The sequence below is a fragment of the Lolium perenne genome, chromosome 2, assembly GCF_019359855.2.
Source record: "Lolium perenne isolate Kyuss_39 chromosome 2, Kyuss_2.0, whole genome shotgun sequence".
Taxonomy (NCBI): Eukaryota; Viridiplantae; Streptophyta; class Magnoliopsida; order Poales; family Poaceae; genus Lolium; species Lolium perenne.
In genome coordinates, this window is record NC_067245.2 from 156,165,239 (window position 1) to 156,179,255 (window position 14,017).

General features: G+C 47.5%; 2 protein-coding genes across 2 annotated transcripts; one reads left to right on the top strand and one right to left on the bottom strand.

Moving 5' to 3' along the window:
• Window positions 1–1,066: 1,066 nt before the first annotated feature.
• Window positions 1,067–9,951, bottom strand: LOC127322007 (uncharacterized). The gene is made up of 4 exons (XM_051350957.1): window positions 9,940–9,951; window positions 9,734–9,873; window positions 7,979–8,158; window positions 1,067–1,745 (listed from the first exon to the last, which is right to left on the bottom strand). The coding sequence occupies exons 1-4, from the start codon at window positions 9,949–9,951 to the stop codon at window positions 1,067–1,069; spliced, it is 1,011 nt and encodes a 336-aa protein (XP_051206917.1).
• Window positions 9,952–12,435: 2,484 nt separating this feature from the next.
• LOC127322006 (uncharacterized) lies at window positions 12,436–13,304 on the top strand. Its single transcript, XM_051350956.1, has 2 exons — window positions 12,436–12,501; window positions 12,693–13,304. The coding sequence occupies exons 1-2, from the start codon at window positions 12,436–12,438 to the stop codon at window positions 13,302–13,304; spliced, it is 678 nt and encodes a 225-aa protein (XP_051206916.1).
• The last annotated feature ends 713 nt before the right edge of the window (window positions 13,305–14,017 follow it).

Below are 14,017 nucleotides of genomic sequence, written 5' to 3' on the forward strand. Positions count from 1 at the left end.
CAAACATATTATACATAATTTAAGCGAGCACATGCCAATGTAGATGATGTACTAGCTAATGAGAGAATACATTACCACAAAGTTCAGCTCGGAAGCAATAGAAGTCGATCTCCCTTTGCGAGCATAGATGTCGTGTTGGCTTTGCGCAACCTCATCGAACTCGATGGGGTCATCCAAGATGTTGTCATCATACGCGGGGTTCACTAACTCGATACGCGTGCTTTGATGAAACCATTGGAGATAGTTGTTGAAAGCGGCCAAGTCATGAGGCACAATCTCCACATGGCCAGCATTCCGTATTGCTTCCAAACAGTGTTGGAACGCTGTGACGTGGCCTCTATGATGGACAGGCCAATTTGTGATCTTCCTCTGCCGCTGCCTATCAAGCATGCAAGAATCAAGAAGTTAGATTCTACCTCTTCAATCAACAAGCTTCCATCGCATGATTCAAGAAGTTTACCTATGAAGCGTGTGGTCCGTGTCTTGCCACTGAGGTGGGCACTCCTGATACAGCCCAAACTGTCTCATCACTCTGTGCGGCTGGTGGTATTCAACAAGCCACATGCATATGAGTGGGCAGCGCATACGCCAGAACCGCGCCTCCTCAAGGCACTTGGGGTTGAGATCAGGCATCCCCGCGCCAATATGGTAGTAGGTACCATATGGCTCCCAATCCACCTGCATCATACAAATATTTCAGAATTTACAACATGCAACAGAGTGATCGATTAAAATCGGTTACCTGCTCAGCGGTAAGAGTGTCCAACTCTTCGGTGTAGTGCCTGTACATGATCTTTGGATCGCTCGTCATCTCCGAGACATTGTCCCAAAGATATGCCCAAGTCGGCTCCCGATCAAGGTTGTTTCGGTGATGAGGCCATGGCCTCTCGTCGAGTATCCTGGGCCGCCCAACTGATAGGCGGTCCCAGCTCCATACGAAAAGTAGGAGCAAGCATCCACCAATACCGCCCTTTCCAGTCCTGCGACAAGCTTCGTCCAACTGCGAAAATAAGACATTAGGTTAGTACTTTGTCTAGCACACTACTATAGAAGAATAGTAAATACATCATATCATCACCTGCCGGTAGAGGTAGGCAAGTGTCGCTGTTCCCCAACTCCACCGGTTCTCCAACACCGTAAGCGCCTTGAGCCAACACCAATGGGCCAGCTTCCCACCACTATCAGCAAAGAGACTTCTCGACAGCATGTACCACAAGTACACACGGGTGTACGTCCTGATAGTGTCCTCGTTGGCCCCTTCCGGGCATTCTCCAAAGTTAGTCCTGATCCAAGAGAAAGATGCGCCGGCGGGAGTTCTCTCCTTTGGATCTTCTGGCGGTGGAGGAGCCATGCCAATAAGGTTCTTCATCTGCTGGCGCCACCCATCAGAAGCTGTGTTCATACACAGTGGGTCGCCCTGAATAGGAAGTCCAAGTATCATGGAAACATCCTGAAGAGTAGGGGTCATCTCGCCGGCCCTCAAGTGGAAGGTGTGCGTCTCCGGCCTCCACCGGTCGACAAGGGCGGTGAGTGCCGCGGCGTTCATGTTCGGCCCCCCACGGCTTACAAGCGATATAAACGGGAGAAGACCGGTAGGCTGGATGAACTCCGTGTACCTCTCGTCATACGCCATATCTACTGTGCCATGATAACGAATCTTCAAAGGGTGAAGATCCGTTCTCTTCTCCGTCATATGAAAAGCCCGGTGATCCTTGTCATACTCAATATCTAAGAGATACACCATCCTACATGTTTACATAAAACACCATATTATGAGCCATTCCTAACAAATATGAATTATTCCATCGCAAATACTAGGCATATGTAACAAATTTGAATGCATTTCCTAAGCAAAAAATTAGTCATTTCAACATACATAGCCATTTCAACACATACATACATACATACATGCATACATGCATACATGCATGCATGCATGCATACATGCATACATGCATACATACATACATACATACATGTAAAATTTAACATCTATGGTTTCAACAAATCTATGGTTCATACACATGCATACAATGAGGCTATCAATTTCAACACATACACATCAATATAGATTCCAGCAACCAACATTTCCAATCTAGGTTTCATGTCTAAATCGAATTAAATTGGAGCAAATCTTGGATGAATCGAAGGGCAACGAAGGGGATTACCTTGAGGATTGTATGGGGATGGATTTGGCCGGCCAGATCTGTCCAATCCGTGGAGGATTTGGTGGGGGCGGAGGAGAGGAGGCCGGCGGCGGCAGTTGGAGGCAAAGCAGAGAGGAGAGAAAGAAAGAAGAAGGTGTGGTCGGGCTGGGGATGTGTGGCGCCCTTCCGCACCGCCGATGGGAGCGGCGCCACACAGCCTGCCACGTCGGATCGGCGCACAACTCAGCGTCGAGGACGCCACGTCGGCTGGGAGAGTGGCGCCGCAAGCACGGGCGCCACACAGTGAGGTGTGGCGCCGATGTGAGGGGCACCACACAAAAGGGTTAGATGGGTGAAATAGTTGGCCGGAGAGTCAGTCTATGCTATAGTTGCAGCAAAGGGTTATTTTTGTGTAAATCCACCATCATTTCATTCTAGGTGCCAAATATCGCATATGTAGCAGAGCTTTGCTCACCATGTTTCAGATTAATGTTGCCCCAGTGCAACTTGCATGTGTTATTTTGTTCCTGTTTCAGCTTGATGTTTTTTGTTCAGTTTTGGTGCATGCAACCTGAATTTGACGTCTACACATTTCTACTTGTTGTTTTGGACATGGATTTTATCTGAAATAGAGTTGGAGGCTGAACTTTTTAGCAAGTTGCTTCTAGTACATAAAATTTGGCCCCACCCAGTGACAATTGATTTTCTTTTTTTGCGAATATTGATTTTCTTTTAACATTCACAGAGATGTACGTACGCTTTCAGAAGCTTGCATTAGCTCTAGGGAAGTAAATTTGATTTGCTGGCATGCTAAGATGAAGTCATTATAATGTTTTGTAAATCGATGAAGATAGTTGGATGACTTGCTTTGCTTGCTAGTACATGGGAATCGTAACCTGGATTCCCTAAAGTCAGCTAGTAGACTGCAGCAGAAGTTATGACATTAGTTGAGTTATTTTTTCCTGGTCAGCTTATAAGGACATCCTCTGTAGATGGTAACTTAAGTCTATAATATCTTGTATTTTTTGTTCTTGAAAAATAATTGTTCTGTCTCTACCTGTATGGAGCAATGCTGCAAATATAAGGGAGCTTTTCGTAACGAATGATTGTTTATAGTTTGAATTAGAGGACATCAAAGAACGGGCGTTCTGTAAATCTCTGATCAATCTCTTGAGGTCACAAACTCACAAGTGTTGAAATGAGGATCCTGAAGCTGATAAAATTGAGCAGGCTAGAGTGGATGAGACCCTGCCACTTCTGTCATCATGATATACTAGGTCTTTGGGAGCAATAGAGATGGAAGTTTCATCAAATGACATTGGCTGCGATATTAGCCGTCAGTTATGTTCACAGGTGAGGCTTATTGCAATGTCCAAAGAAATAAGCATTGTGAAGATATTGCAATGGTCGGAGAGTTCAGTGCATGCAGAGCTTTCCTATTGGCAGTCGCGTGCACCACACGGACGGACCAATACACAGGCAGAGGGAGCGGCAACGCCACATACTACCTCCATCCCAAGGCTTAAGGCTTATAATTTTTTTGAAAAGTCAAACGAAGTAAAGTTTGACCAAATCTTTAGAAGAATCTATGAATAAATATAATATTTTGTAGATACCATATGAAAATATATTTCATTATCTATCTAATGATATTTTTTGTACTTTTTATGTTAATATTTTTTGATAAAAACTTGGTCAAACTTGACATAGTTTGACTTTCAGAAATATAAGCCTTAACCTTTGGGATGGAGGCAGTATTACCATTGCAATTTTGGAGGAAGCCGTTTACGCTTTACAACACTGATATGAGACGACTGTCATCAATCTGATGAGTTCAAGAAACTTTCTTCGCATTGGATGATAGAGAGTTATCATATCAAGTTTTTGGCTCGGTCCGATTGACTGCCTCTACGGACATCGATAAACCATCCTTTTCCCTATATCATGGTTAGATTTATAGGATTGCCCTAGAATGCGAACCCTTGGTCTCATCTACATCTTTTTGAAATGCAATAAGTTTGCTCGCGAAAACGTAAAAGCGTTGTGTTTCGATCATCGATAAAAAGAAGAATTTATTACAAACTTTAAAAGGCATCACCCCTATCGGTGTTGGGGTTTCTGCAATGGCTGTCTCCTATATAGGTAATTTAGTATGTGTGGAAGGCACGGATGAAGATATTAGGCATCGGCTTCACCTATTAGAACTGACATTTTGGGCGTCATACCTATCAGTGAATAATATTGTTCCTTGTCTGGTGGCCCCTCTATAAAAAAATCCCTCCTTAATGAAAACACTTTGCTCCTGCCAATTTCTCTAACAAATGCTACACGGGCAACACCCCTAAAAAGAAGTGTCACAAGGCAAAAGACATGACGCTCGCACCCCCAAACTGGCTTTCAGCATTGATTGTATCAAGCATGCATGCATTGTCGGGTTATGTGCCATAAAAATAACAATATTTCTTTGCTTATAGATCCACCAAGCAGTAAGCATGATCACTAAAGAAACACTTTTGCGTGTCGTGGGAGGGGTGGGCAGTGGGACGCGGGCAACTATCTAATGCAAGATAGGACCTCATGCCACATGATCCATGCAAAAAGGCATCGTGCGGGTATATGATCCATCATCTTCACGAAATGATTGTAAACCACACAAACATGAGGGGGTTGTAACGAGAAATGCTACACTTACGGGATCCTTATTACAGATTTGCATTTACTGCTTGAGGTGTCTATTGTGGTTGCTGCAAATCAGTCAGGCCCGGTGATTTTAGGGATGCCATGCCTTGACCACCCTCCACGTCTGCCCGTAATTTTCATTCCGTAGGAATCATTCCGTAGGTGTAGTGTTATTGGGGTTGTAAATTGTAATCCCCTCATGAGCTACCCTCTGGCTCGTCTATTTCATCCAAGTTATGTGTTGCACAAACATTAAAAGTTGATCAGTATGTATATAGTAACCCGAGTGTATCATTCTGTGGATTTTATCATGTATGTATGGACAGATATATTTCAAAGAAATTTCTAAAAGGTACTTACATATCATTTTGATAATAACAAATATAAGGGGGGAAACCCCTAGCCCTCCAAGTCACCACCAACCAACCCCCAACCCCGTTGATCACCAGGCACCAACCCCGGCACATCTCCTCCCGCGCCACCAGCACCCCATCCCCTCGCTGATCTCCAGTACCCCCCACGACCCGCTCTCAGGAACAGCTCATAGGGTGGGGCAGAGGGGCGAGGGGCACTCGTCCCGGGCCCTCAGGAGCTATAGGGCCCCGGCCCAAGATTTGTTTGCATACTTAGTGTATTTGTACTTATATTTTTACTAGAAAATATAGATATCTTAAACTGCAGCTTATTGTGCCTCTATGTTGACTCCTCTTACCAACATAAATATTTTAACATTTACTCCCTAGGTTGTACGGTTTAGAATAATTCTAAAAAAATATAGAATGCCCAAGCTACAGCTTATTATGCCTCTATTCTGATACCATTTAACAGAAGAAAAATACTTTAATAGGATGAGGCGTTTTGGCACCCGGAGCATATGCTCCCGGTTTTTGAAATGTCTTCTAAAGACAGTTGGAAACATCAAAAAATTCCGAACAAAAAATTGATGTGTACATCTCTACATCATATGTGTTTAGAAAGTCGTTTCGCGGAAAACCAACAATTTGCGTGACGTGTGCAAAAAAAAAAATTGGTGCTTAAAAAAAGCTTTTCACAAGAGACTTCTTTGTCTTTTTTACATAGGACACAAAAAATGCCAGTTTCCCGCAAAATTTGCCATGTACACATATAATGTTGACACATACGCGCCATTTTATGGTTTAGATTTTTTTACCATTTTTTTTTCCTATGTAGCAGGAGAATATGCTCCCATGTTCAAAAGTGTGTTTCCGCTTTAATAGTTGTAAACAATTTTCTCGATGACACGATTTCTCTCTCGCCTTCCCAAATGTGCAGGGAAACACTGACACTCATAATATTTTTGTGATTAATTGTATAGATACATATGTATATACACATGTACACAAGTAGCTATTGGTAAAAATCCGAATCATGGCATATAGTTAGCTCGATTAATATAAGTAAATTGTTTCAAATGTCTTCATTGACATTTTGAGCACCATGGATCTTTCAAACGTAAATATTATTTAGTTGTCTATTGTTACCCTAATATTTTTCTTGCAAAATACTAATAACTTTTTAAGTATTTGTGTGTGACCAAGTGGTGGAGCTTGATGGGGATTGTCAAAGGAGCCCATAACACCAATCATACTTAAATTTTGAGTAACATTTAAAATTTAATATAAATAGATATTTTTAAGGATTTTCTATAATAGGGGGGGCATGCCCCCTTCCCTAGGAAAGCTTCGCCACTGTGAATAAGGGGCCCTTGGTGTTGTGTCGTTGTAGGGCCCTGAAATTACTTTTTCAACATGGATTTTCATCTTGATGAATTCCAGCAATTTTTCTCACCCTTAGTTGTAACTTCCATACTTAGTGTTACTGCAGAGCAAATAATGTAGGGATCTTCTTTTTATCCCTTCATCTTTGTATTTACACAACTATACAAGGAATCAACTGCTTTTGTTCTATGGCCTCGTTTCATGTCCGTTTTGATCCATGAAAAAGCTTTCTTTGAAGCCCTGATGCACTGCCTCCGGCCCGCCAAGATACATAGGCCGAGATTAGATGGTAGGCTATGTAATTTGTTTTTACCCTGATGCAAGCACCAGGGTTGGCCTATTGGGCTCCACCCTTGCTCACGTTTTGTTATAATTGCAGGCTTAGTTATATAGTATTGTAGCACGTAGACCAAATAATCTAGGTGATCCATGAATAATTAACATTTTTTCTACATAAACGCTTTTTCGATATTGAACATTTTAAGAATATGAAACTGATTTAGACACAGGCATTTCTAAAAAAAATATGAACAATTTTTCGGTTTTTTCGTTTCTACTGTTTTCTCCAGAATATTCCAACATTTTCTAAAATATGTAGAACCTTGGCGAAACTCTTTTTTTCCATAGGAGGTTCACTATTATATTACTAATGTAGATCTAGATGCTCGAGTTTTTCAACTCTCGTCCACACGCATGTCGCCTACGGGCCTGACATTTGTATGCGAGCGGTGCGATTGACCATTCATTAGAGAGGGGAACCTGAAGCTACATGCGAGGAAGCATCAGGTGTACGAGAAGCTTGGGGAGCACGACGTTAGCCCAAACAGGCAAAGGTGCTACACTTGCCCGGCAAGGGCGGGTCCAGGACAATTTTTGAGCGGGAGCAAAAATATGATAAGTGGTGCAAATAATATTTATAAGTGGAGGCAAATCAGTTTTTAGCTTAGCATATTACAAGGTAAATGGAAATGGAGTGGGGGGCAGCTGCCCCCCCCTCCCCCCCCCCCGACTATAGGCTGGATCCGCCCATGGTGCCCAGGATGTCCGCACAACAATCCCAACAAAGCCTTATCACATCTCTCTTCTATAAAGAGGACTATTTAAAGACACATGGGCCGAAGACACTCCATTGCATATGTAAGAGGTCATACGCCGTCGAGGATGATCTAAAGGCCCACACGAAGAAACGCCGGTATTTCAACTTTTTGAGCAAACAAAAGCTTATTTCAACTAACTGAACATGCTATCCTATTGTTCTCCTAAAATGAATTAACAGAACATGCTTTTATTCTCCTCCGCGTGAAGACGTTACCGACACGGACTCAGCCTGGCGTCGCACAGGCCGTCATTGCGTAGCCCATCCAGCCCGCCGGCGACGATTTTGGGTGGATGCTAGGAGACGTGGATGGTCACCAGGCTGTCTCGTGTTGGTTGGATTTCCACCAGACTAGATGCATGGCGTTCCTGCACCGACCGCTGGTGCATTGCGACGGGCACGGGTGCTTCACGCACAGAGACGGATTCAAGGTGGGGTGGGCGGGGGCGACGCCCCCTATCAATCGCGTCCTATCTTCATAGTGACGAATTAGCAGCCTGTAAAAGCCCAAACGCCCAATGCAATTAAATGCTACAGTACTACTGAGCAGCCCACAAGACACGGAAGACAATGGGACGTGTGACGGCCCTGCTTCTGCGTGCGCCGCCAGTCTGCAGCCTGGGACTCCCTACTCATCGCTCGTTGGCGCGCGTTTGCAGGGCACGCACGCGTGCTTCGTCGTTTTTGGTCGGCCCAATAACTCGTTTCGTCTGTTAGGGCATCTCCAGCGGCGCGACGCATTTCGAACGCCCAAATTGTTCGCGGGCGTCCATTTGCGTCTGGGGTTGGCTCCAGCGGCGCGACGCATTTTGGGCGCAGGCCAGAATTCAAAAAACATGAAATAGCGTCAACTTTGCACGAAATTACAGCCGCAAATTGAGGGCTGAAACAGGTTCATCACACTTTGCAGCTCGTACGGCGCAAAGTGGAGCAAAAGGGGCACAACAAGGCCTGAACAGCAATAAAAAAAGTCCAAAAGAAGGCCAAGGTGCTGGGCGCATGGCGCCGGCGCCGGCGTCGGCGATCAGGCGTCTCGCGCGCGGATTTCGGCGCGCCTCTTCATGAACCATGCTCCGGTGTCGTCGACGCCGCTCAAGTCAGCAAGTATGATCCTTGTGTCTTCTGCACGCAATTTGGCCTCGGCGTCTGCCTTTTTGGCCTCGATGTCCAGCCTTTGGACATCGAGGACCTCCTTGGCGAGGTTCTGGTAGATGGCAGCTGCGGCCTCTTTTTCCAGACGCCTCTTCTCGTCCCTAGCAGCCATGGCGGCACGGTTGTCGGCCATTATCTTCTCCATGCTCTGCGTGAAAGCAATGGCCTGCGCCTCCCGGACGAGATCGGCCTTGGTAGCCTTGTGGCCTCGTGGATGAGGTGGAAGGACTGGACGACCTTGATCGTCGTCTTCGCCGTCGAGGTTGATCGCTGTCCCATTCCTCACAGCTTCGTTGTAGGCCGCAAAGCTTATCATCCACTTGCTGTTGTTTTTGAGCAGCTCCCAACAATGGACCATATGGAAGCCCTTCTTGTGCGTCGCCCTGAACTTCTGCAAGGCGCGGGATACCTGCAATCATAGCCGCCAATGATGTAGAATGACGCAAATTGACGCAATGACGCAAATTGTGTAGAATGATGATGGTTGTATCGTGTTTACCACTGTCATGACGCCAGTGCCGCTTACGGGGTTGTTAATAGCATGTTCGACCGCCGAGCAGAACTTGACAGTCTCTTGTTTGATGTAGTTCCATCTTTTTTGGAGGGACTCCTCCGTCCGAGGGCCTGTGATATGGTAGGGCGGGTGCATCCTGGTCTCGTTGTACTGCTGCAAGACCTTGGCCCAATAGACCTTGCCCTTTTGCTAGGCGCCATTGATACAATCTTGGGTCGTTGCCAGCCACGCTTCACACAAACACTTGTCCTCCTCGTCGACGAAGCCTTGTGTCCTGCGGCTCTCCCCCTTCTTCTTGGTGGCGGGCTGTGTTGGCGCGTCATCGTCGTCGTCCACGCACACGGGTGTTGGCTGCGTCTGCTGGGTGCCGAACAGCCGTGCGGTGTCGATGTCCTCCGCATCTTGCGTCTGCTGCGTGCCGAACAGCCCTGCGGTCTCGATGTCCTCCGCATCATGCGCGCCTATCCAGGCCCGATCATCGCGAACGAAGCCGCCGCCGTAGATAATTTCTTGGATGTCTGAATCATGGCGGTCCTTCCAATAGTCCTACGAACGACCGGACATCAGATGCATGATACAGGGCACTCGCACACATTGGCAGAGCTCACGTACCGGGTCGTCCATCGTCGGGGCAGGCGGCGCCATTTCGTCGAACAGGATGCGGGGCTGCGGCATGCTCTCCTCCGGCACCTGGCGCGTCTTCTGTGTCGCGCCCGGGCAGGAGTCACCGCTTCTAGGCGTCCGGTTGAGGTCAGGAACCGCCGCCCCGGTCAACTTCACCGGCGGCAGGCCGGAGGCGAACCGCTACGCCGCGTGGCCCTGCAAGGGAGCGGGAGTTCCAGGGCGCAGCTGGGAACTTACCGAGCTGACCGAAGAGGCCGGAGGAGCGACGCCGGCGATCCCCTCTCTCTTGACGATCATGTAGCCCTCCGCCAAGGTCGGATGGAGGGCTACTTGCGCGACGCCGGCTCTGATCTGCATCTGCCAGGCCTGCTGGTTGGCGGCCGCGGCAGTCTTGATCTTCTGGTTCTTGCGCCACCCGCGACGCTTGGCGGCCTCCAGGACTTTCTCCTCCGCGGAGAGCACCTTCTTTGCCGCCTTCGGCTTTGCCTCCCAGCCGCCGCCGTCGGCGGCCCGCTTTGCTTCCGCCGGAGCTGCAGTATCCATTGTGGCTATGGCCGTGGCTACGGGGGAGTGTGGGGCGGCGGCGGGTGCGAGGGTTTGCTCCGCATCCATGGCGGTAGCTGCGGCGGTGAGGACGTCCATCGCTTCTGGCCTGCTCGCGCTGGTCTAGTTTCCAATTTGGCGCGGGGGAATGGCCAGTGGCTGGAATAATATCGCCCTCCAGCCACTGACGCGCGTATCCTACGTCTTTTTCGGCGGACACTCGGAGCGACCGCCGAGCGTCCGCCGCGACGCAAACCTGGCGCATATTTGGGCCAGGTTTGCGTCGCGGCGGACGGCCCAGTTACTTTGCGTCGCCCCGCTAGAACAGGCCCCAGACGCATTTCCGGTCACGGCGGACGAAGTGACCGTTTGCGTCGCGCCGGCTGGAGATGCCCTTAATACAAAAATACGTTTTTCTAGTTTATTACACATCCGAGTAGCAAAGACTAGATTTCAAACACTGCGTCTACAGTTTCTTCTTGATTTTTTCGAACTTAAGAAAAAAATTGAATTTGAACAAATTCGTTTCCTGAGCAAATTTTGAATACGAACAAAATCCAAACTTGAACAAAAATGACTTTCAACAAATTAAGATCCTGAGTAAATTTCGTGATTTTTTTTCGAATTTGAAATTTTTTGTATCCTGAGCAAATTTTGAATAAGAGCAAAATCCGAACTTGAACAAAAAATGAATTTGAACAAATTTAGATCCTGAGAAAATTTTGAATTTAAGCAAAAATTGAATTTGAAGAAAAAAAAATAAAAAATGTTCAATTAAAAATTGTTCCGAAACAAAATTTTGTTCAAAAAATTTGAAACGGAGCATATTTTGAATTTGATTAAATTTCGAAACTGAACAAATTTTAAATTTGAAGAAAAACTGAATTGGAACAAAAATTAGATTAAAATTTTGTTCAACTAAAAATTCTAAGGCCGCGACGCCGGTGAAGGGAGTGGCAGGGATCTGGCCCTCGGCTGCGGCCCTTGGCTCCTGGCACGGCCGCATGGTGGGAAGGTTGCCGTCCCGGGCTTGCCGGGGCTGAGGCTACTGCCCGACGGCGCTCCTAGTCCCCGACACGCCTCTCCCTTGGCCGACGACTCCAGCGGCCGCTCCTCCGTCCGTGGTGGCTCTCGGATCTAGCGGCATTCGGTGCTGCATGTGCTGGTGGTGGTGCTCTTGGCGGGGGCCCTGGCTGCCGGAGCGGCAGATCTGATGGTGTCAGCAGCGCCGTCTTCTTCGCGGAGAGCGGTGGCCGTGAGTGCTGGCCCGCGGCCCTGGCCGTGTGGGTGGCAGGGTGGCGGCGAGTGTTGGTGCGGCGTGCGGGGTTTTCCGTTGACCCTCAATGCCAGATCAAGGGAGATCTCCATCACAGACAGGTGAATATTATTTTCATCCGGCTTGATCTGCGATTTCGCCGGCTAGATGGTGGTGGGGCTTTCGGGACCGGGGGAAAACCTTGGTCGGCGGTGTCCACGATGTTTTCGGCGCCCCTGGCGTTGGTTCCCTCCTTCGAGGCTTCGTTGAGGTTCCCCTCCCCCACCCACCCCCTCCCCTGGGTGAAAACCCTAACCCTTGTGTGGGCGGTGGCGGTGGCTCGACGTCGTTTCCCTTCTTGAAGGCACCGTCTAGGCCTGCAGGGTTGGTTGACGAGTTTCTGGTTGTTCGTGGTGGTGCTTGGTGATGCTTTTTGTGTGGCGACGACCCTGGTTTGGAGGCTCCTGAGCTCTTGTACGGTGGTAGTGGTTGTTCCTTGTCTATCGGTCTTCCTGTTGAGACTCCGTTCGCCTCCGTTCTGCAACTTGAGTGTTCTCGGTGACGGTGCCTCAGGTTGGCAATGGCCGTGGTGAGATATCTAGCGCGGCAGCTGGCCTTGATCTTTTGAACATTGGTTCGATTTTGCTCTGGACTGTTTTTGGGGGGAACCTCTCTACCCACCGACGATGTGGCGTCCTTCGATCCTAGATGAGAGGGATGGGTCCCTTTTCGAAGTCAAAGACCGCGAGTTGGTATCCATGTGTTCATCTGGAAATGATGCAAGCAGAGGTCCTTCCGCTGTTGATGCCTCTCACTGTCCCTGCTCCCCTTGGTGGTGGCATTCTAGAACACTATGGTCCTAGCGTCTGAAGAGAAGTTTTCTTTTTTATCCTTTGTTTGCTTTTTTCGTTATGTGTCATGTGACTTGTTTATGCATTGTAAGCACTCTGTATCAGCCGGTTTCGTGGCTTTATTAAAGTTGTTCCTTTTCAGGGGTAGCAGATGCAGAAATAAGAACAGCTACCAACAAAGTGAACCTTTCCTCTGGGCGTCGCTCCATGTTGATGCGCTCGAGCTGATCGGTGACCGAGTTCTCGCTGGTGACTTGCTGGACTACATCTGGTTTCGGGCCTCTTGCAAGCATTGGCGCGCCTCCACTCCTTGCCCGCTTGGTTGTGGCTTGGTTGACCCACGCTTTCAACCGCGGCAATGGACGATGTTTCCGGAGGGCAGCGGGCTTCACCCGGGCCACCCTGCATTTGGCGGCTACATCCGTGTTCTCAACATCTACCTTGCTTCCACACCATGCTCGACTTCATGCCCAGGCAGCCTCCTCCTCCTGCAGCGCAACAAGGACGCCGAGTTTCCACACCTTGCTTCCCTCTGCTTGTACATGAGTAAGTTTGGGATCTTCCTGATTGGCCCTTACGATCTTCGGCTACGGATGGCCCACGCAGCTGTCTCTATCGATGCGGGTGGCACTATTACTGTCATGCTCGCGCCCAGCCATCTCGAGCGCATGGTGTATGCATCCAGTGGCGGACCCAGGAATTGAGGCTTGCCGGGGCGAACATTTTAGGATTTTTTCTAAACCAGAGATGTAAATACACATAACAAAATGAGCGATTCTTGATAGATTCATTTTATATGGGTAAGATACAACTATGAAGACCATGAAAAAACATTTATAAAAACTTAGAAACTACAAACAGTACTTTTGCTGCTTGAGCACTCCCTGCCTTCCACGACGGCTTTTTAAGTTTTGCAAAAAATATTTTCATGAATAAACATGAAAACCATGTCCAACCTACAAATGGCCAATCATCCATCGGTGGTGGATTTCACATGGCACAACAAAAATATATGTGTGCACGAGCTAATTTATTTTGCCTGCATGGACTGATACAATGGTGCGTGTGGATCTACATAAAATCAGATATCTTCGCATATTGTTTATGCTGATTTGTAGTGTAAAACTAAATGACAAATTGTTGTTGAGAATAACTATGAGGCTTCTTGTATATCCATTTGGGTCCATGAACGAGGGTTGATTGGCCCGTGGAAAATCCAAACTGAGGAAACTAGATTGCCCTACTGATATTTTTAACATTATTATTTTTTTGTTGTGCCATGTGAAATCCACCACCGATGGATGATTGGCCATTTGTAGGTTGGACATGGTTTTCATGTTTATTCATGAAAATATTTTTTGCAAAACTTAAAAAGCCGTCGTGGAAGGCAGGGAGTGCTCAAGCAGCAAAAGTACTG

Excerpts from the sequence above, each read along its gene's own strand:
- LOC127322006 (XM_051350956.1), top strand. The coding sequence starts at position 12,436 with ATGTGGCGTCCTTCGATCCTAGATGAGAGGGATGGGTCCCTTTTCGAA. Across the intron at positions 12,502-12,692 it reads AAGTCAAAGACCGCGAGTTG|CACTCTGTATCAGCCGGTTT; the intron begins GTATCCATGTGT and ends ATGCATTGTAAG.
- LOC127322007 (XM_051350957.1), bottom strand. Across the intron at positions 8,159-9,733 it reads CTGTTCGGCACGCAGCAGAC|GCTGCTAATTCGTCACTATG; the intron begins GCAAGATGCGGA and ends GGGCTTTTACAG. Across the intron at positions 1,746-7,978 it reads AACCAACACGAGACAGCCTG|GATGGTGTATCTCTTAGATA; the intron begins GTGACCATCCAC and ends GTAAACATGTAG.